The 22076-nt window shown below is 42.0% G+C and overlaps 1 protein-coding gene across 4 annotated transcripts in view; it reads right to left on the minus strand.

Moving 5' to 3' along the window:
- The window catches only part of NFATC1 (nuclear factor of activated T cells 1), a 109852-nt gene that overhangs the window by 43393 nt on the left and 44383 nt on the right, over positions 1–22076 (minus strand). For all 4 annotated transcript variants that reach the window (XM_021553413.3, XM_077785519.1, XM_077785510.1 and 1 more), the window contains exons 5-8: positions 19938–20110; positions 17841–17981; positions 2774–2829; positions 1395–1527 (exon numbers count right to left, since the gene is read on the minus strand). In XM_021553413.3, the coding sequence (XP_021409088.2) occupies positions 1395–1527; positions 2774–2829; positions 17841–17981; positions 19938–20110 (503 nt within the window). The remainder of the gene's footprint in view (positions 1–1394; positions 1528–2773; positions 2830–17840; positions 17982–19937; positions 20111–22076) is intronic.

Here is a 22076-nt window from a genome sequence, read left to right on the forward strand (position 1 = left end):
AATAGTGAAAGCATAAACCAGCTCTGCAGGAGTGCACACTACTATTCCTGGGATTTAGAATACAATGGTAAAAAAAGGCCTATGTAAAGGTTGGAGGGAAGATGCTGCTTAATAAACAGCAGCTAAGAAGAGGCCTGAATCTGAAATATTTACAAGGGTGACTTGGGTGACAAAGCAACACCTGATTGCCTCTACAACGAATTTTAGTTGCTGAAAAGTGTTGTGGAAGAGAATAACAACTCCTTTCCAATTTAGGAGATGAACAGTCTTTAAATGCACAGACATCCCCTAGGAATGAAGTTTGCATAAGTAGGCTGATTCAGTGAAGCACAGCTACATAGAACACATGCAATAAGCACTCCGTTGCCATGTCAGGTTTCTTGTACTCTTAATTTAAGTCCCCATAAAAGTGTACACATACTATCTGGGTGAAATTCCAAATGTGTACTTTATGAGATTTCACCTACAAAAAGTTAGCATGTCTCTTCAAGTCATGTGACATGACTTGAATATTGCTTTGTTGGTATTTCCCAGACAAGGATTGTTTTTGCTTGGAAAGTCTACAAGAAAGCATAGCTTAATATTTTTTTCTAATTCCTCTTGCTTCCCAAACAACAACAACAAAACAACCACTCTTCTTTTCCTATTTTCCCCCAAAGAGTGCTCTTAGTAAAAAAAGCCATTTCAAACAATAATTAAAAAAAAAATCTAAATTTACTAGCTATTAAAACTTCATACAAGCCTGCTTGGAATTCAACTATCATGAGTGCATGAGTGGCTTTATTGTCACTTCACAGCTACCAATATAAGCTCAAAAAAACCCAACCAATTGTCACACGTTTCTGAACATTTCCCATCCATGAAGCTTTTTATATGGAGCACTCCGATCTCTACCCACATTGTCTGTCTCAATTTTCACTCTGTGCAAGGCAGCAAGGTGCGAGATGACTGCAAGGGGAATCCACACACCACCTCCAGCTCAGAGCCCAGCATGCTAAAAATATTATGGTGTGAATTTAGAAATGTTATTTGAATGAAATTTACCCTCTGGGATTAGAAAGTCAGACTGAGGGTTGACAGCAGCTTAGCAGAGATCTCAGTGCCTTCACAAACATCTGAGTTCGTGCTGTGGCTCTTCAGCTCCCAAAAGCAGAAGCCCTTGTTTCAACAGGGCTTGAAACATTGGTCTCTTCCACCAATGCAAATGGAAATAATCTGCAGAGGTGGTCTCTTGTGTGGGCAGCAGAGACAAAGGCAGCTCTCCTGGATTCATTCTCACTCTCATAATACCATGCATACTTCCAAAATATTTGAATTACTGAAGAATTATTAGAACCATGTATTGTCATTATCTCTCACTTTTACTAGCAGAGATAAGGAATTTGTTTTGTTACCATTAGCAGGAAGATATGTGAAAAGCTGGTACTGGCTTCTCTTTCTTTTCCCGTTGCAGACATAGAAGTTGACCTGAACAGGGCTGGTAATTCTCTGATTGCGGAAAGGTGGTATCTCAACCACCAATGAATTCTGCAGAAGCAACAAATCAGAAAATTAAAGTCAAGGCATAACTAAGGCAGTCTAGCTGTACAATAGTATAGAAAAGTTAACCACAAGAATGAAAAGAAACACTTTCTGTAGGGAAACTGGTGGGCTTTGTAGGCAAGGATGGCTTCCCTCTAACCCCAGTGTCCTTGCCAAGGATTCTAAAAGTAGGGAAATTATTTTAGCATAGCTCAGATCTTTACTAAATCACTAGCCCTCACGTCTTTCCTTTGGACAGCAAATATGATGTTGCATATGGATAAGGCTCTATCCAGCCTGCCTCTGTCAAGAATCTGGGACCACAATCAAATTGTGGTCTCTAACTCAGCAGGAGAAAGCACAACAGCTCGGTTGGCAGGTCATCCCTGATATATCTGAACCTAACAATATTTCCTTTGAAAGGCATTAGGACAGCATTACTCAAATATTTCCATTTTCCGCAGTGAAATATATTTTTATATAATAACTCAGGGAGTTTTAAGCATGGTAGCTTCTGTGGATGGGAGATTCACTATTGCAAGCACATCTCGCAACATGAAAAAGGGCTGGAGAATGTGTAGATGATCTTCCAGTGTTAGAAACCAAATGCTCCAGCATAGGGCTAAGGAATTACTTAGCTCCTAGGGCATCAGTTTACACATATGCACAGTGAATCTGCTATGACCATCAAAAGCTCCCTTGGTGCTTTTTGAAGGAGTAACAGGGAATTCTCTTCTTAGCATTTGGCCTGAATTCAGCCGAGATCTTTAAATTTTTGTTTGCCTGCAGGTTTGCAAGTATTGCATATTCCTGCAAATGTGGAATAGTGGACGTACTTCCCACTTAGAGTCATGGCTGAGGGAGCCGCACTTCTCCAATGTGGACCTGATCTCCTGTGAGGGGACTCATGTTTCTCCTGCTGAAGATAGAGGAAAGCCAAGGAAAATTATCAGAAATTGCTTTGGGAGCAGAGGAAAGAACTGACCCAGCAAGACAAAAGATGAGCAGATGGAACTGGTCCATCCCGGACAATGAAAAAGTATTTTCCAAATGGTCTCTTCTCCTTTTGGGATAGCTTCCAGTGATGGCTTTTTACCCCATGCTCACATTAAACAAAGATTTCCAGGAGGGGAGGCCTAAGTACTTGTTGTGTTTCAGTGCCAAAGCCTTGGAAATCCCTCTTTAGTAACAGTGCTGGAGAAGGCAATATATATTTTTCATCTTGATGTTAAAATATTTAAGGCAGACTTACTGGCTTGCACATTTCTTTGTCGGTTTTGGCTTCCATTTCCCACACATGGTGACCATCTAAAAGACAAAAGAAAAAGATATCTAGTTCTTTCCTTTTTTCCTTTCCCAAGCCAAGAAAGGAACAATTTTCACAAAAACAATCTCTTTGAAGGGGCACCTGCATGTAAGAAAAGGAGCTCTCACAAGGCATTGCCCAACTAAGAGACCATCTGGGTAACGTGTGACAGAAGCCCCTTCAGCTCTTCTGAAGGGAAGAACCACAATCCAGAGTGCATGATACTGTGATGGGGGAGAGCCACTGGGAGTTTTCTCTGCTACTAGCCTGGACAAAATATGCAACTGTTCTACATCTCAATTCACACTGAACTTTCAGACAACAATACTGCTACTTATGATGCCTTTTGAACACTACCTAGGCTGTAAGTAATATTCAACTAATATTAAACAATACAAAAAGTAAGTTAGTATTAAGGAAGCTACTCAGACATGCAGGATTTGATTTTAATATACTCCTAGTCTGGCTGGTCATAATTGTGCTACTTGAATCAAAAGGCAAGGCCATAGGCTGGGAAACACAGCTTTAGACTCCATTTTCAAGCTGGTTTTCTTCAGCTACAAAGTGGTCCCACTTCTGGAGCTGCTTTTAGTGGTGTGTTGGGTCCCCCAAATTTACCGAATCTCTGTTTTCAAGCACACATAGATTTAAGCCACAGCTGTAACTTTTTCTGTGAACATGTCTTTTGGGAGAAACTGGATTTGTCCAGTCATTTTTCCTGCACATTTCTGATACAAAAATCACTGGAAAACAAGGTGGGCTTTTATTTCCTTGCATATTCAGACCTCAATAGGAAAGAAATGAGAAAAATAATACAGAATATAAGGTTTCCATTCTGCAGGCCTAGAAAAACACAAATGAAAGGCTATAAGCAGACTGCTGGATAAGCTGGGCAGTAGAGACACATGCAGCTTCACGAGTCCCACCACTGTCAGATGTTACTGAAATGAAGGGGAAACGGAGACTTTATGTCATCCCTTTTGTACATTTATTGCAGCATTGGGACATGCAAATGCAAATATTAGTTATTTTTAACTTCATCACATGGACATGGGCCTGCCTTAGAAAAACAGCCCTCTGAAAGGTAAAAGAGTGAATGCACTTTTTCTTTTCTCTTTGCTTTCATGGCCAGGATGGAGATGACGCATTTAGAACTGCCTGATTTATTACAGATGTCTGTAAATAATATTTTTGTGTACAGCTGTCCTACTGTGAAAGGAATGCTGCTGAAGGACTATCCCTGGCAATTGTTTTAATGTCCAAAATCCCTTTCTTTTTAATGTATGGAAAGAAGCACAACATGAAGGCTGCAGAACAAATACCACAGTGGATTTGGCAGGTCTTTCCATAAGAAAACAATTAGCAGATCTCCCCACAGTTTCTTCCTACATTTTCACTTGTGATGCTGGAAGACGAATCCCTTTAATTGGTACTACCACGTTCCACTGCTGGGAAGGAAGGAGTAGCCAGACTGTGCTTCAGACTCCTTAACGATGCCTTTGGAGAGTGCCAGAATTGAAGTAGGCTTCTTGGGAGGACTGGTTATCACTTCACAATTTATCCAACAGATGCTTCCCCTGGGCTGTCAGTAGAAAACCCTGACCAAAATTCAGCAGGCCAGGACACATCCTCTGTCTGGGAGCAGCCTCCTTTATCTCCAGCCTCTGTAGCACTCCCTCCCTGTCCCTAATTAATTCAATCAGTTATAAAAGCAACACAATGCTGCTATCACACATTTTGTGAAAGTGTAGGAACTTTTGCTTTGGAAGGGGTTTGCTGGGCCGTTTTTTTATTTTTTTTCAATCTACAGACGTCCAGACCAGTAGTTAACATGTGTTCAATTTGCCTTTGAAAATGGATTACCAGAAGTTCAGGTTTTTTGCTATGTTTAATTTGTGCTTTGCAAGACGAATGATCTGATTCAGGTTTCTGGTTTTTATTTCCTGCCAATACTTCAGGAAAATTCAAAATGACTCCATCTCCAGCTATTCTTTCAATTATTTTATGCAGCACTGCCTTTATGCATTTTTGAAATTTTCATGATGACAAAAGGAGTTTGTTCAGAAATATTTTAGATGTTGTAAACTAAACTATTAGAAAAATAAAAATCCAGAGCCGTGGCTTGTCTTTGGAAGCTAGTAAGAACAATACGGGTTTTGCTCCAAGAAATTTCCTTGGGACTGTTCATACCATCGGCAGCTGAGGGGAGAGGGAAGAGAAGGAAGAAGTAGGGAATAGACAACTCATTAACAGCTAGTGACATTTCATTTAACAAAAACACAGGGAGCAAAAGTTGTTATGAAGCAAGAGACCAAAAAAAAAAAAAAGAAAAAGAACAAGAAAGAAAGACAATTCCTCATATTACGTCTGGTGAACCAAGAGGGAAATCTCAACACCCACGGACTGGGACCAGCTCCAGGAGGGAAACCTTAGACCACTACGTCAGCCTATTACAGTAAACATGTTTTGCAGGTTTAAACAGTTCAGCTGAAATTAAAAAAAGAAAAAAGGAATAAAAAAGGAATAATGGCTTTGGAATGGTTTGTGGGAACCCTAAGCCTCAAGATAATCCACCTATGCCAGAGAAAATGGTTTTGCCCCAGTGCCCATCCGCCAGGGAGCCTGGCAAGCAGGCGGGATGCCGCCTCCTGTCAGCGTGTGCTGGAGGAGTGAGGGCTGCTCGCCCACAAAAGTTTCCATTGTACGCCTGCCACATCTGCAGCAACGCGCCTGGTCTGGGCCCGAGGCAACTCCCTCCTGGCCGCCAGCCAACCCAAGTACACCAGAGCAATTTATACCTTTCCAAAATGCAAATAATTCAAATTACAGACATAACACAAAGCTGAAGCAGACACATTTCAGGCATTCCCGTTAAAGTTTGCTCTCTGGAATTACCGTACCCAAATGGGCAGTTGTTATACAGGGACGGGGGGGAAACGGAGTCAGGAGAGGAAGGGGAGGAGGAGGCACGAAGGAAAAGAGAGAAAACGGCTTTTCCAAAGGTCTTATTTCATTCCCTTTCATTTCACTATTTACTTTTACGAAGTAATAAGAAGAGTCGTCTTCTCCAAACCAAATGCCTGGCTTTGTTTTGGCATTTTTAAGAGTTATAGTGCAATATTTTGAAGAGAAAGACAGTTCTTTATATAGATAAAAAGTTGGGTCAAAGTATTATACTGGTGTCTTATGTTTTGTGAGGGCTTTTTTACCAAATGGAAATAAACCAAAAACATCCATGCACAGAATGGCATCCATGCAGAGTCCCCGGTAGAGTGCCCTGCTCACTCACTGCCCGTAGCAACCTGACAGAGACAAGAATTCAAGGGGGAACCACACATGGACTGGATGAATGATCCTCAAATTCCTCCTCCTCCAAAGAGACAGTGGCAGTGCTGGGGGGAGGAGAAGCTGCTCCCACCCGTTCTGCACAGGCTGGAGGCTGTGCTGACAGGTGGCCATCAGCACTACTGCCAGATGAAGACACCAGGTTGGTCAGGAAGCCTGACATTTACAGACCCATCCCTGTTATTTATAGCCATCCCTGCTCCATGTGTACTTCACCACTATCTGCTTCTGCCTTGTTTTCTTCATCTCTGTGAAACTGAAGCACCTGGGATTGCTAATGACAAAAATGCTGTGAACCTACATGTTATGGCTCTGCAAGGCATAAACACCCTGTTTTAACACTGGGGTAGCTGAACGGTGAATGGGCCTTTGTAGCCTGCTCTTATCTGCCGCTTGCTCCAGCATTGAAGGAAACTGTGCACAAGTCCAGAAGTAAAAATACTCTAATTCATCAGGGAATTCCCTGCAGTATGAGTCACTAAGTGGCTTCCCCACCACACCCAGCTACAAGATTTCCACATAAAAAGGCACTGTAATGGTCTGTTCTAACATAGAAGCAGGGCTAAAAAACAGTTGTGTAAATCTAGCAGATTCAGTTATTCACCCATAGAGCCTTGCAGACCATGGAATACAAATTTTCCTCATGGAAGAGCAACACAAAGAGCTGTAAAGACTTTCCGAAGATATTTTTGTAGCATCTCCCCCTCATCACTGCCCATCCAGAGAGATCCCCTGGGGTTTCTAGGGCTGGATTTACCTTTGTATCTCAGGGAACTGCAAGCATAGTGTGAGGGGTTTGCAAGCTCAAAACAATCAAACCACCAGCATAACTTTCCAAAATGATGGATTGCAGAAAGGGGGAAAAATATACACGTGCAAAAAATCCTAAGTTTGGAAACTCAGGAGGGTATAACATCTGGCAACCACTTAAATCTTGCCTCTATGAAATGGGCATAATGGGAATGTTCAGATATATTTAAGTGATTCCACTTTACTACAGGAGATTTAAACAGTCTATATTCTTTAGTGGACCTGTGCTCACTTGAGATATGAGAAGAAAAGACATTATCTAGGATTTCACTGCCTGTACAGGGTACATTTTATATTCTTCCAGTCTGTGCTTCAACACAGTTTGAAGGCACTAGCTGCACTGTAAATCTGTATTTAAATTCATATATTCCAAGTAAAATGGTGAAACAAGCCCTACCCTCCCAAAGGAACCCACTACTTGATTAATGTGTTGTGAGATTACCCTGAACAATAATTCCTGTGTTACAGCCCAGATTACTTTAACATGTCCACAACAGGCAGGGAACGGATGCAACGCAGTGTCACTTTGAGGTGCTCTGCAAAGGCTGTCTGCCCTCCTATTTGGCCCTAACAATGCATATTTAAATCCCCAAGGAATGAAGAATTTGAAATTTTTCTACTTGCACTGCTACCCTTCTCCCCTGGTGAGTGCCCACATGACACTGCAACAACTGATCCATGAAGATCTTCAGAAGGAATGGATGGGTTTCTGTGCAAAGAAGAGGATGAAGACTATGGCAAAGTCTCATCATTTGGATTTAGGAGTTATCCAGTTCTCTGCAGAGATGACATCAATTTCCAGGGGAAGGGTAAGTTGGACTGGCAATGAAAGATGTGAGGAGGAAGCTCTGTTGCTTGGAGGACAGTACTCTCCAGGGCAGTCCTGGGTATGACCTAATGGCACCATCTCACCCGCTGGCACTTATGGGCTGGCATGGGTGTACTGCAGCCAGATTCTGCAGGGGCAGCAGCCTTTTGGATTTGAGGATACCACAAGAAGTCAGGGCAGTTTTCTCAGCTGGTCCTACAGCTGTCTTGCTGCAAACAATGTTTCCCCAGGTGGACACCAGCAAGGGAAGGGGATCCCACCAAGTGGGTGGGATTCTATACCTGTCCTGATACACTGGTGTATATCTTAGAGACATTTACAAGGATCAGGCACTAAGGAGGAACCAACAACAGTCAAGCAGTTTGACATGGGATGTACAGGGAAGATGGGGCAAGAGAGCAATGAAACATTCAGGAATACAGTGTGTGCTAGCAGAAAGCAAGTATCTGAATTGTAAGTGGCTAGGACCTTTCTTTTGATTTCCTCAGTGGCACTTTGCTCTCCTGAGATTTCAGCCTCTTAGGGACTTGCGAGCAGCAAGATGTTTCCTAGCCCCAGAGCCATCTTCAGAGCAACTCTAGCTCCTGGTGCATCTCCTGGTGCCATAGCCTGCCTACTGCCCAGCATGTTGCCCCGATTGCCTCTCAAGCCACCCTCATCTCTACTCTTTGCTCTTACACCACTTTTGCTATGACACCACACACGTGGTCTGATTTTCACCTACTTTATTTCCCTCTTCCATGCCAGGAAGTCCCCCAGATGTTCTTCTGCTCTCCTCACAGCCTACTGTGCTGCTACAGAGACTTCCCCACAGCTTTGATCCCCATCCCTGGCATGCCCTGTGGCATGCTTCCATCCATGCACAGCCGGGCTCAGGCATAACTGACCTATTATTATTTCCACATCAAAGGTGCTGTATTTGTTGGTGTCTTCTCATAAGCATTTTTGCAGCATATGTATTTTGTCCATGTCTTCAGTTATGCATTTTTGCAGTACTGAGCTGAGTGCCATGTAGACTTTGGTCTGTTTGCCATCAATAACTCTTGAGTTAGTTTTTCTCTCTTCTTTACTTTGAATTAACAATGTCATGCAGCGAGCAGGTGTAAAAATCCAGTACAAAATGGATCTTTGGAGTCAGTGCCAGACATTCGTTTCCTCTCTGGTTGCTCAGCTGGGCAAGCCAAAAGCTGAGGGACTACTTTGCCTAAATGGTGAGGGCTTTTAGCTGCCTTTTACCACAGTATGTCTAACAGATGCAATTATTCTGAGTTCCAGTGTTTGCAAATTAACTGTAATTTTAGTCCAGGTAATTAAAAGGAGGCACAGTGCTGACAACTGACAGATCAAGGTTCGTTTTAAGCCAAAACCATTGGAAAGACCTGCCAGATACTATTTTCAGCAGAATGGAAGCTGGTTATGCAATTTGTGCTCTCTGGCACCTCCCCCTATTCAAATTATCATTGGTCTGAGTGTTTTATTTAATAACTAAGTAATTCCAGGTCTAAGACACACAACTTCCAAGTAAAACTGCAGCTTGACATCCCTGAATAATCTCTCAAGAGCAGGCAGGTCAAGCAAAACACACCCAGAACAGCCACCCACCAGCAGTCATGACAACACTTCACTCTGGTTTTGATTACATTCACATCATCTCCTTGTCTTCACAATTTTACTTTCCTCTGGGAAACTATAGTAGGCTGAACCTGTGACTCTGCAGCTGAAACTGAGAAAAATATTCCTGGTCCATCTTCTTCAGTCTAATCTGTCTCATATTTTCTAAGATTTTTGGAGTAACGAACCTCACAGCCAGTTTAAATCAAGTTCAAAATTTTTCTTCCATGAACAATTCTTCTCTTCTACTTCTGTGCTGGATGCCAACACCACCACCTGTACTACAGCTACTTCTAGTTATTTCTCATCTTAAGATGTAAATTTGATCCAAATGCTTTTAAATTCTCCTTTGTTATTTTTTGAGACACAAACACTTCAACTGTATGACTGCAACTTTTTTCTCAACTTCCAGAAACTTCCCATTATGGCAACTCCTTATGACTTTTTGGCAGATACTTTTGAACAGCATTTTAACTTTTTTTTTCCATCTCATTGTCCCCCTTTTCTTGTTTCCCTTGTCCAAGAAGGTCAGGCTCAATCTTGTAGGTCCCTCCTGCTATCCTTTGATTTTCTGCCTTGACATCAGCATCCCAGCAACAAGGCACACTTTGGAAACAATTTCTCTCTCTATTCCTCTCTTAAATGTCATTCTATTTTCTTCCACATTGAAGGTACAATCTTACTTCTTTAACAGACCTAAAAGGAATGTGCTTCTCTTCCCTCAACTCTCTCCACATTTCCTATGCTACCCATCTGAGATATGAACCAATTCTTAATGATGTCAGGAAAGCAACAAGAGACAAGTTGTCATTTTCCAAAGGAAGTAGGCATTTCCCCAACAAATGGAGTACTTTGAAGGCATCCCCTTTTATTGTTTTACTCAGCAAGGTCTGGCTAGTGGTTGTGCTGCAGGTGTGAAGAAGATTCCAGAAGCTGTCCCCATGTGTGACAGAACCAGTGCCTGACAGCTCCAGGATGGACCCTGAATTGCCAAACCTGAGCACATCAGCAAAGCGGGTGAAACCTCTCTGCCAACATACATAAGAAGGGAAAAAAGGTCTGCAGCAGCTGTGAGAGAGGAGTGAGAATAAGTGAGAGGAACACCCCCGCAGACCCCCCACCCCCAGCAGTGAAGGAGAGGGAGGAGGTGCTCCAGCAGCCAGAACAGAGATTCCCCTGCAGCCTGTGGGGAAGATATGGTGAGGCAGCTGTGCCCCTGCAGCCCCTGGAGACAACCACACCAGAGCAGAGATCCACATGCAGCCAGTCAGGGCCCATGCTCCCAGCAGGAGCTGCAGACCATGAAGGGGAGCCCAGGCAGAAGCAGGTTTTCTCACAGGAACGTGGCACCCATGCTGAAGCAGGCTGTTCTGAAGGACTGAATCTTGTGCAGAAGTCTCATGCTGAAGCAGTACATGAAGGACTTGTTGCTATGGGAGGACCCCACACTGGAGCAAGAGGAAAGTATGAGAAGGAAGCAATGGTAAAGAGGAGCTATCATGGACTGACCAAAGCCTCCATTCCCTGACCCTCTGTGCCACTCAGGGAGAGGAAATAGAAGTCAGGAATGAAGGAGAGAAGTTGAGCTTGGGAAAGGAGGCAGGGGTAAAGGTGGTTTTCAGTTTTACCTTTGTTTTTCACTATCCTACTCTGTTTTTAATTGACAATAAATTACTTGCTCCAAGTAGAGCCTGTTTTGCCTGTGACAGTGACTGATATGCAATCTCCCTGTCTTTACCTTGACCCAGGAGATTTTTCATCTTATTTTCTCCCCGTCCTGTTGAGAAAGGGGAGCGAGAGAGTTGCTTGGTGGGCACCTGGCAGCCAGACAAGGTCAACCCACCATACTTCTTTCCTCCACTGTCTTTAGGCACTGATAGCTTCATTAGACTCTCAGATTTCTTGTAAGGGCTGTGAATTCCTGTGTGTTTGGACAGACAGTCCTACTGGAACAGTAACAGTAAAAACTATTTGAAATCTTGTACTAGTTGTAAAAGTTCAGAGACAAAGCTTTGACTGCACAGATACAGCTGCTTGAAGTCACTTAGTCTGGAAGACATGAAAGAACAAACTTGAAGCATTCAGTCACATTTTCTATAATAATAAAAAATTTACAGGATTACACTGACAAGTGACTTTTGAGACCATGTGGTTATTCCTTATTTCTTTGTTGTCCACAGTAAGTATCTGTGATTGATTGATCTCATTCTTCACTGTGAGAGCAACACCCTGGATGAGACTTGCTGCTGCTAACACCATCTCATGTGTATGGCTGCTGTCCCACTCTGTCTTCACCATTCCCTAGACTAAACAGCCAGGAAAAACTGAAACGTGCTGACATTTCCTACAAGCTGCATCACTATTCCTCTATGCGCGTGAAAGGGTTCCACCATCAAATGACTCCAGCATCTGATGACACAATTTGCCTAAGGATATCTATTTCTGGACAGTGGCCAGAAACCCCTTCACCTACCAATACATCTCCAGGATCTAGGTTCAAGTGACCTTCACATGAACTCTGTGCTCCGAACTTGTATGCCTTTGAAGTTTCCAGTTTATCTAGCCTCCCGAATTTTTAACATCACTGCGCATGAGTCAGCATGCAATTGCTCACTGCCAACTGGAACATGTGTCCTGAACTTGGATAAACAGACAGATAAAGACAAAATTAAGTAGTATCTGTCCATCTGACTAGAGGGGTAAGAAGAGTTTTGCCACTTGCTTATTTAATATGTGAGCTACAGTATGATTACTGGTGTGAAACATGACCCCTCTTTGGCCAGCTGCCCCCCAAACTGCTACTGGCAATGGAAAGAGCAATGGAAAGATCTCTGAGAATGTGACATCTTTTACCACATGAAGCTCTGCCAAGACTCAGGTCACTCATCTCACCATCTCATCACATCACGTCAAAACAGACTCCAAACCCTAAGCTCCGCTGTGTATCCGAGTCAAACCAAAAAGCCCACATGCTTCCTCAACACATCCGTTCCATTCACATGCCACTCAAATGTTTCGTCAGCATATCACTTTCCAGAACTTTTTTTAAGTTTTGATGAAGCTAAAGGACTGTGTTTGAGTTACCTGCCACATTACAAGGTAAATTCTGCTCACACAACAGGTGGAAAACAGAAGTGAATTTGTAAGACTGACAATTGTACCTTAAGGCAGCAACTGATTGATTCTAGTTTTTGCCAAAGACAGAGAAATTTGAGAGGAACAAAAAACCTGTGAAATGCTAGAGTGGACAGTTACCAAACTGCTACATTTTCCCATCAGAAATACTCACAGAAAGTTATGATTTCCTTTGGCATATGTATATTAAAAAAATATGCATTAGTGATTTCACCCAGTTAGGTTTCACCTGCTCTAGTTACAACTACTACACATCAACACCTTCATGTTCTAAGAGCAAAACCTGTTCAGCAGGGAGGAGGAACAGTTTTGACAGAAAAATCCATTTAACAAAATAAAAACAGCAGAATGAAGAATTTAAAGCAATAACTAAATCTGAAAAGCTTCCTAATGGTTTGATAATGCTCAAAAAGAAAAATCCCTGGAGGAAATGTTTCTTACATGTGGTTTATTTCACCATCTTTCAGGAACTTTGACTGTCTAAGACTTTGGGTACAATAGCTGAGGATATTATGCCATTAGGTTACAGAACTGTGTAGGTGCAAGGATTACTATTGAAGTCTGAGTAATTAACAAGTTGTTCAAAACCACTGAAGTCTCTAAGTCTGGAGTTACTCAGAGATAGTGTGAACACTAGAAATGTCCTTCAAAGAGAGTAATGCATCTTTAGGGAGGGGCATTTGTTGTAGGGAAGATTAGACACGGCCTTTGCCCAGGACAAAATGGCCCTCAACATTAACAGCCCAGAGTCAAAGTACCAAAGTCAGTGTTATTTGAGAAACTAATCCCACAGTGAAATTGGGTGTTACATTTCTGCCTTTTCACTCTTTAAAACCCTTGCCCTGAGCTCTCATCACTAAGCACAAAAGCAAAGAAATGGGTTTGGAGCTCTGACTTAACTAGTGTCAGCTCAACGCTATGATAATTAATAATAACACATATCCAATGACCATTTCTGCCCGTAAGTCATGAATTGATTATAAAGATTTCACCAGTTTAACCTGTTATTTTAGGTATGTCTAGACTTGGCCAAATCTGTGAAGTCTGGAAATACTTGAGCTAGTTCCAGTGTTAAAAGCTACAGGAGTGAGGAGCAATTTTTGAGTAAGGAGGGATTTTCAGGGTAAATTAACTATTTCAGGTCTCAATATGAGACTTTTTCTAACCCCCAAAATACTCTTGCTATCCCAAATACTCTTTCTATCCCAAAATATCCTACAGCATGCCAAGAACTATAATCCGTAATTTACCATAACGTACCCATAATTTTCCTGTGCATTCTCCCTTGGAATACTGAGTTTGTGTCTCATCACTGAGCTTTCACTCATCAGTTACAGGATACATTTTGTGAACCGAGGGATGAACACCAGGATTTTTTCAGTGCAGTGATCAGTTTTATAGATTACTGATCATAATCTGATATACGAAGAGCCAGGGTCTGGTCATTTCTGTTTGTTAGGATTTTGCGCTGCTTTGTGTTTAGTAACTCGTATTACCTTTAAAGAATTAGCTTTGAAAAGAGCATTTGCAGAATGCATTCTCAAAAAAAGGTAGCTGATAGATATGCAATCCCTAAAACAGACTCTTCAACATCTCTGCTTTTCCTGAACTTCCCTCAAGACCTTTGTTGCCTGGTACATTTATAATCTACAAATAAAATAAAAAGTTTTAATATTTTAAGTAACTAAATCAGTCTTTTATTATAATTCCATGATCATGATCCATGCAGATGCTCATGTTAACAGGAAACATTTTCACTCCTAGCCAAAAACTTCCTGCCATAGCTAACAAACACCAATTTCATTTCACCTACTTTTGTAAATAGAATGCACATCTTGCTGCCACAGCAACTCCCAGCCTACAGATATCAAGGGCCCTGGCTAGTAAGGAGTTGCAGACTTTTCAATATTTTACTAAGTACTATTTCTTCTGGTAACAAACAGACAGGTGTTGGCCATCCTCAACGTGGCACTCAACAACCACGACATGCACAAGACACTTTTGAACCTCAGGAGGAGAAATGCATGAGTACAAAGAGAGACAGAAAGTGAGAGGAGATAAGAGAAAAATGATTAGTGTAATTTTTAACCATCAGTCATTGTGGGACTCCCCAGTCTAAGGAAATTCTGAATTTAAAAGAATTCAGAATTTGAATTGGATTGAACCTCTCAAAGTACCTTTAACATTCACATTTTCACTACTGCTAGGTTTCTTTGATAGTCATTTTATACCACTGCTCATCAATGGAAAATATGGTGTGACGTACAAGCTACAGAATATTGTCCAAAATCTGGCAAAATAAGGCCTCACATCAAAACGTAAGAACTTTTTTATCATACTGTAGAATCCTGAGCAAATTTTAGTCCACTTCTGAGCACTCATTATTTATCCAAAGGGGTGTCTTCTGCCAGACCTCACCATGAGGGGTTCTCCTTCTGGAGAAGGTCCTCACAGCACTTCTCCTGTGGTCCTTTCAGTATGTCATGCCTTCACCCTCTGGATACCTCGTTTTCCCTGTGAGACACAGAGTCACAGGGCTGCAAAGTTTGTTTTGCCCTGTTTCATATGCTTCTTGACTGAACAGCAGCTAGTAAGGGGTTAAGCTGAAAGCAGGAAGCCACTGCCGCCCCGGCAGAAAGATTGATTTGATCATTCTTCAGGGATTCCCTCTTGTATGAGTCACTGCTCAGACTGACACCCCCACCAAAAGAGGCCAGGATAATGCCATTTCTCCAGAGACTACAACAGCTGAGGGCTAGCCCTGAAGACAGAAAGCCTGGGACTCATGCTTGGAAAAACATTCAGCAGACCACAATGCACTCAGCAGACTTAGGAAAACTGGGGGGAAAAAAGGCAAACAAAAAGTGTTCTCCAGCTCCTTTCGTTATCCAATTAAGTATGCAGACTAGGAGGAATTAGACAAGCTCCAGGAGACTGCCTCCCAGCTTGGGGACTCTGTCTGAGTAAGGACTGAAGACATGAGTTGACGTAGTACAATATTTAAATTTTATACAAAAGATGCATTCTCTTTATAAGCACAATGATCTATTACTTTGATCTATTACTCTGTAATAGCTGTGTTTGGCTGCAACCTACTAGGAATGTGATTAACATTCCAAATTCAAAAACAAAAGTGGTAACAGCAGCAAAATAAATGAATGTCTCCAGCTACTCACAGAGGTTCATAACCAGTGCTCTAAGAGAAAGAGAAACTATGCTGGTGCTCCTTCTCTTGACCTACTTTCACTGATTTTCAAGAGCTGAAAGAAACACCCCATGCTGATTTACAAAAGTGAAGGCTGCTAATGCTTGTTCATTAGCCATTAAATACAGTGACTCTTCAAAAATCCAGCCAGAGCAGTCTGCCACTAAGGTAATGATAAATCGCTCTTGTTTACTTCTGATGCACTGAGCTGTGTGAGGCAGCATAGCACACAAGCCATGGAAGCCTTAAAAATTGCTCAGCCCAGATTAGCCAGCAGCTTTGCTTTTTTTGTGTCATTTCTACTGACACAACTATTGCAGCTCCTGGAGATGCTACACTCTGACTCTAAGGGCTCAGCCCCTGCAGGCTGTACTGCCCTGCAACTGTAACAAACCTACAGTGAGACTACTAAAAAAAGGCAGGACCTTAAATTCTGTAATTGAAAGCTATACCGTGAATATCCTGCTTTTAGTGTACCTAATGTAGTATAGGAATATAGGAGTAGGGAGACAGTGTTCAGATTCACGCTATGGTAACACACACAGCAAACAGCATCACAATCATAATTCTTCAGAACGCAATACTTACAAATTTTCCAACTCAAAAAAGGAAGAGGAAAGGAAATAAGTATTAAGGAATGTGGTTTAATGTGGTTTCCTTCTTGTAATGAGACAGATTGAGGTCTCCTGACATGTCACACTGACCCAGTTCTCTGCAGCAAAGGAAGTTTAAATTAAAGTAGACATTAACTTTCTTCCCCCCCTGGGGGGAATACAGAGAACAGAATTAAGTTTTTTTCAATTCCTATTTTTTAAAAAACTTTCTTAAGAAACAAAAAGGATGTTTCTGTTGATGTCACAGTCACATCCCCACTGTGTGTGCTGCAGTGCTTGGGGTTAACAGAAACGTGCCAACTGGCTCTCCCCAAGAAGCCAAGGCATTACATCTGCCAAGGCACTTCTGGCAACTTAAACCTCATCAACCCAGGATTCTGTTCGGGAATTTCAGGGGAATCTTCTGCTTTTGTCCTGAGCTTGCTGAGCCCAAAGACTTGGGTGTCTTTGCCTCTGGAGCCTCCCCTGCTCTCCCTGCCACCCTGCCTCATGGCCCAAGTTCCTGTGGTGCCAGTAGGAACTATGGGCAGGAGAGCAGCGTGGGAACCTCGTGGACATAAAGGGTTAAACAGGTGCAGTGTCAAAGCTGGTGCAGGCGGCCTGAGGAGTGCCCAAGATTGTTTTAAGTTCGGGGTGGGGGTGGGGGGCTCAGCCGGCAGCTGAGGAATTCATAGCTTGTGCCAGCGCCAGGGAAACCCTTTCCAAAACAAGACTCAGAACTATCCTTAGCAGTCTTGTTTCAGAGCCTGACTTTGACTCCCAGCTCCACTGCTCCCTGCTTATTCGCTTATTCCCGCGGGGGGCATTCACACCCATTAGGCACTGTCTCATGTCACTGTGATCCACCGCTCCTGCATGCACATCCTGCCCCAGATCCCACTCCATGTCATTTTCCCTATTTCAGCCTGGCCTGAGACTCTTCTCCAGGAGAACCAGTCCCACCACCAAAGCACCTCAGGAGCAGTGCTGGGCGAGGGGAAGTTGTGTTCAGTGCTTCCCTCAGTCCTCGAGGCAAACCTGTCCTTCAAATGAATGTATATGCTCCAAACCCTCCTCAGCCAGCGCCTTTTAAATGCTACAGGAGACAAAGGTGCACACACACTACCAGCAGCACAAATTACAGAAATGTTTAAGAAAGATGCACTGTACTGCAGGTTGTAGGGGACATGGCACCAGAGATTTGGAACCCTTCTCACAGGTCCTGCCTGTTACACTCATAGTTTGCTACAATAAACAAATGCCAAAGGTTGACTTTCAATGTCTCTATTGTCTACCTGTAACTACAGTTGTCACAGTGTGAAATCTCAGCATTAGGCACGGCTCAGATCCTTTCCACAGCTTTGTCCAGTGACATGGAAAACGTATTATGTGCAGAAGAAAATGTCATTACCATATTTGTGCTTTCATCATCTGACACAGACAGGGTCGGGGGGGAAGACAGATTGGAGTCTAGAAAAGACATACCTGGAGCTTTCTCCACAAAGATGACTTTGGAGTCTTGCAGAAAGTTATGACCAGTCAGTACCATTTTTTTCCCTCCAGTAACAGGAAAACTGTCGGTACTTTGCTTCTCCACCAGAGGCAGTTCTTGGGCAGATCTCTGAGCTAGAGAGTTATAAAGAAGATTAAAAACAAAACAAAGAAAATCAAAACAAATCCAAAAAAAAGGCAACCACGAACACACAAAAAAGTAAATTCTTCATTAGTAAGTAACTTAATGCTTACCCTGGTAAGATAAGCTAAGTTTGATACAGAAACAAAGAAAGGTTACAAGGTTTACAGGAAACATGGCTCATTTTCCAGTGCTTTGATTGTAAACAATAGTGTTAAACAGCAGAACAGATTCAAAAGACTCACAAAGAACAAGTGTTTTAAAACTCAGCTTGATATGTACTTTATCAGAAAGTGTATTTCTATGGAAATTAATTTATTTTAAATAATTTTCTCTCACTCTGTGTCTAGCATATATGCTGTGTGTTTACAAGGCACTCATGAAAGGTAATCACACATGTCCAAAATTAATTTCAGTCAATATACACCCTATTGTCAATTCTGCAAACTGTTTTGTAGCAGCAGCAGCAGTCATGGCCTTTGTGATCCAGTAGCAGCTCACACTTTAGAGAGAGTATTTCCAAGTGAACCTGAGCGCCCAAGCACATGTGGATCCATGTAAACTGATTCTGGTATTCTTGTGGCACAAATTTTATCCCCCTTCAACTGTGGGAGATGACAAGAGTGCTGCTTCAAGGAACGATGTGACATTTTATCCAGATTATATGGTTCCTTCTGGTGTCACATGCACTAAGAAATATATGAAGTTTTTGGCACCAGCTTATTCCACATTCTACACTAGAAATATCACTAGCACTTATTTTTTTCTCCTCTTTTCCACTTCTTTCAGCAGGCATGTTCCATGCTTTTGCTCATTACACAACACGCAAAGCTGCAGTACCCTGACACAAATCCAATCAACTTCACATTCAGTGGTTCCTTGAGCTTGGCACCTTTGCACAGACCAGCTAAGGATAGATTCAAACTGTGCCTTATCCTCCTGCGTAGCAACTGAAAAGCTCTCATAAACTTCAATTGCAGGATGAAACCATGACTCCTCATATTTTTTGCTTTGCCCTCCAGCAAGAATGGTCAGGTCTTCCTCCCTATTCCCTCTGCCAGAGACCACCTCTCACACACCTGCCAGATATTAAGTTCCCCCCCTACTCTGTAAGCATCAGAAAGTTCCACTTTTGTGGATGGAATTCGACAAAACCTTAAAAGATTATTTCAGTCTGTCCAGCCAATCAAAATAGCATTGGGAGTTAGAGTGAAATTCAGCTTCCACCACTTATGCCGGATTGTTAAAGCTGCACAAAGCATTTTGTTTTGTGTGGGGGATGCTGATGAGGCTTAGAGAGCAGAAATTATATAGGTATCCTTGAAGGGTGTCCCAGTGTATCTGATAAAATACAATCTGTTCATTTAAAGAGACCCAGACCTGGGTTCTGGAGGTTTTCTGAAGCTGCAGGCTCATCAGTGTCAGCTCTAGTATATTGCTAGCTCCTCATGAAAGGGGCTGGGGTTTTGTTTGCAGGTTTTTTGCTTTATGATAGGGAAACAGAGTGAACAGGACATGAGAGATGTTTTCCAAAACTTCTACAGCTGTTACCTTTATGATAAGAAGTCACCAAAACCAAAGGTCCTGTCACTCCCAGGTCTACTATTAGTTTAACTGTTCTTTACTTGTAAGTGTGTGTTTTCCTACAGCACTCAATGCACAAAGCTACAGATTTTTTCCTAAGGCACAGATATTCTGTTCTTGATGTAAACCATGTACTTTTGGAAAGCAGATTAAAGTTCACTAAGTAGACAGGTGAAACAAAACCAATGTAGAACATATTGGCGTGAACAGACTGCATGTGGGGCAGAAGTGTTAAAAACTGTTCAAAAGGTGTGCAGACATGGCAGTGCTGAGTTAAAAGTGATCTTAGACATCTTTTTCAACCTTATTGATTAAAAGATTTTATAATAATATCCAGCAAAAGGAGGTTGTTTGTTGTTACTTACAGCACTCAATGGGGTTGGAGGCTACTTGCAAGGAGAGGGTCCTGCCATTTGCCTGTGGGATATGAACTCTGAAGACCAGACGCACACGTGTGTTCTTCCGACCGATGTCTGTCTCTCCCTTGCGCAGCTCGATGTCAGAGTTTCGGAGCTTTAATATCCCAGCACAGTCAATGCTATTCAAAAGGAAACACAGGGCAATTCAATTCACTTCAAGAAGACTTCAGGAAGACAGGAGAGTGCAATATCTTCCCTCTCTCCTGCATGCTCTTCTTAAAAAACTGCCCAATGACCAGGCTGAATGCAACAGACTTTGTTTAGTACTTGCACTCCCAAGCAGCTTAGTTGGAGCTATCAGTAGCAGCAGGTGGTGGCTGCTGTAAAGCACACAAATTTTGGATGTTATCTTGGTTCTCAGAGGAAGAAAATCTAAAAGACCCTTCCTCCCCAACACATCCTATAAGGACTGTAGATAAAGATTTACCAAAGCCCAAAGAAACAGCAAGACTAGGAAAGCCAGTGGGATGTGACAGCAGTGCAGAAACTGCTACTAACCTAGAATGACAGGCGACTTTCAATTTTACTTGTTACAGCTGATTTGGACAAAAATCTGACAAGATTTTCAATCTAGGGAGAAGTCCTGAAATTCTTATTAATGAGCACAGCCCTCCCTGAGGTCAGTTCTACTGTCAATTTGTTTGTATTTCAATGAGTTGGAAATACTCCCAAGCTGAGTGCTGAGCTGAAGCTCTGCATGAAAAAAAACTAAACTCAGAGTCTTCTCCACACATTAGTGAAAAACATGCTTCTCATCAGACACAACTAATACCATTTCTGACCTCATTCTCTTTTTTAGGTTTTTTAACTTTGGTTTTCTCCTGGATGAGTTTACGAGTCAGGATTTTTGTCAAATATTTTAACAGAAGAAGCTCCCAGAGCAAAAGACATATAAACATATGCACTCAAAAACCCACTGCAAAAATACCTCTGCCTTGACCATGACTACAAAGGCTACATGATAACTTCTGGGTACTGGTCTCTGGCATGCAGTTTATTACATTGAGTATGCGTAGTTAACTTTATTTTGCATTCAAAGAGTTCAATTCCCCTTCCAGACCTTTGAAGCTCTGTTCTGAAGCAAACTGTAAATAAGCATAATGGCAGCATGGTTTTGATCTGCATTTTTTCTGAAGTATGGATTTCAGAATTTAAAAAATGCCCTTGCTGATACGACCAAAGAAACAAATGGAAGTATTTAAGATTCCCAACAATGCATATTAGCAGGCGAAGCCGTAAGAATTACAGAGTATTTGTACCCATGTCAAAATTCTATGCAAAGATCCGTAAGATATGGGAGAAATGGTGCATTTCTCCATTTTGTCTCTCCTATAGCAACACTTGTAAATTGAATAATTATTGACATATAATTTATATCCAAATGTTCAGACAAGAAAAAGTACTTAAATTCAAACTTGTAAAGTCATGGATATTAAAATCTGAAGTCAATGGGAACAGCTAAATGTGCAAATGTTTAAATGGGCGGATGAGCTCTGGTGTTTCACTGAATCAGGGCCTGAACACATAAAGTGTGAGAAAAGTCTTTGGCTCCAAATTTGAATTCATTTGTAGTGCTACATGAGATTTTAGACTGCTGACATGTAAAGTATATATATGTGCCAAAGCATTGTGATCCTTGAGTGAGCTGTACTACAGTCTGGTACCCATGCCACAAAAATACTCAGATTGGCTCCCAAACTGTGTAACTTACCTTTATTTTGGGGAGAAAGATGAATGAAATTGTAATAATGTTCCTAGATGGCCAAAAACATGGTTCAAACTGGATAAATAAAGTGCCAGATAAATACTGCATGAGTACAAACTGGTGAAATGTCCTTAACCCCAAGGTAGGTGCACCAACTTACAATGGTGGCAAACAGGGCCAAAAATTTTGAAAGCTTGTTGTGACTTTTAACACAATGCCCTGAGAGAGATCCTCAAGGTCTTGAGTGATCACTCTAAGTCCAGCTGGCAATGCAGCTAAACATATTCTGGCTCTTCTGTTTACATGAGGCACTCCAGGGCGTGCTGTACATGACACTGCAAAACGGCTTCTAATAACCACTGTGTGTGGAAGGACTTTAG

Source organism: Lonchura striata, chromosome 1, assembly GCF_046129695.1.
Source record: "Lonchura striata isolate bLonStr1 chromosome 1, bLonStr1.mat, whole genome shotgun sequence".
NCBI lineage: Eukaryota > Metazoa > Chordata > Aves > Passeriformes > Estrildidae > Lonchura > Lonchura striata.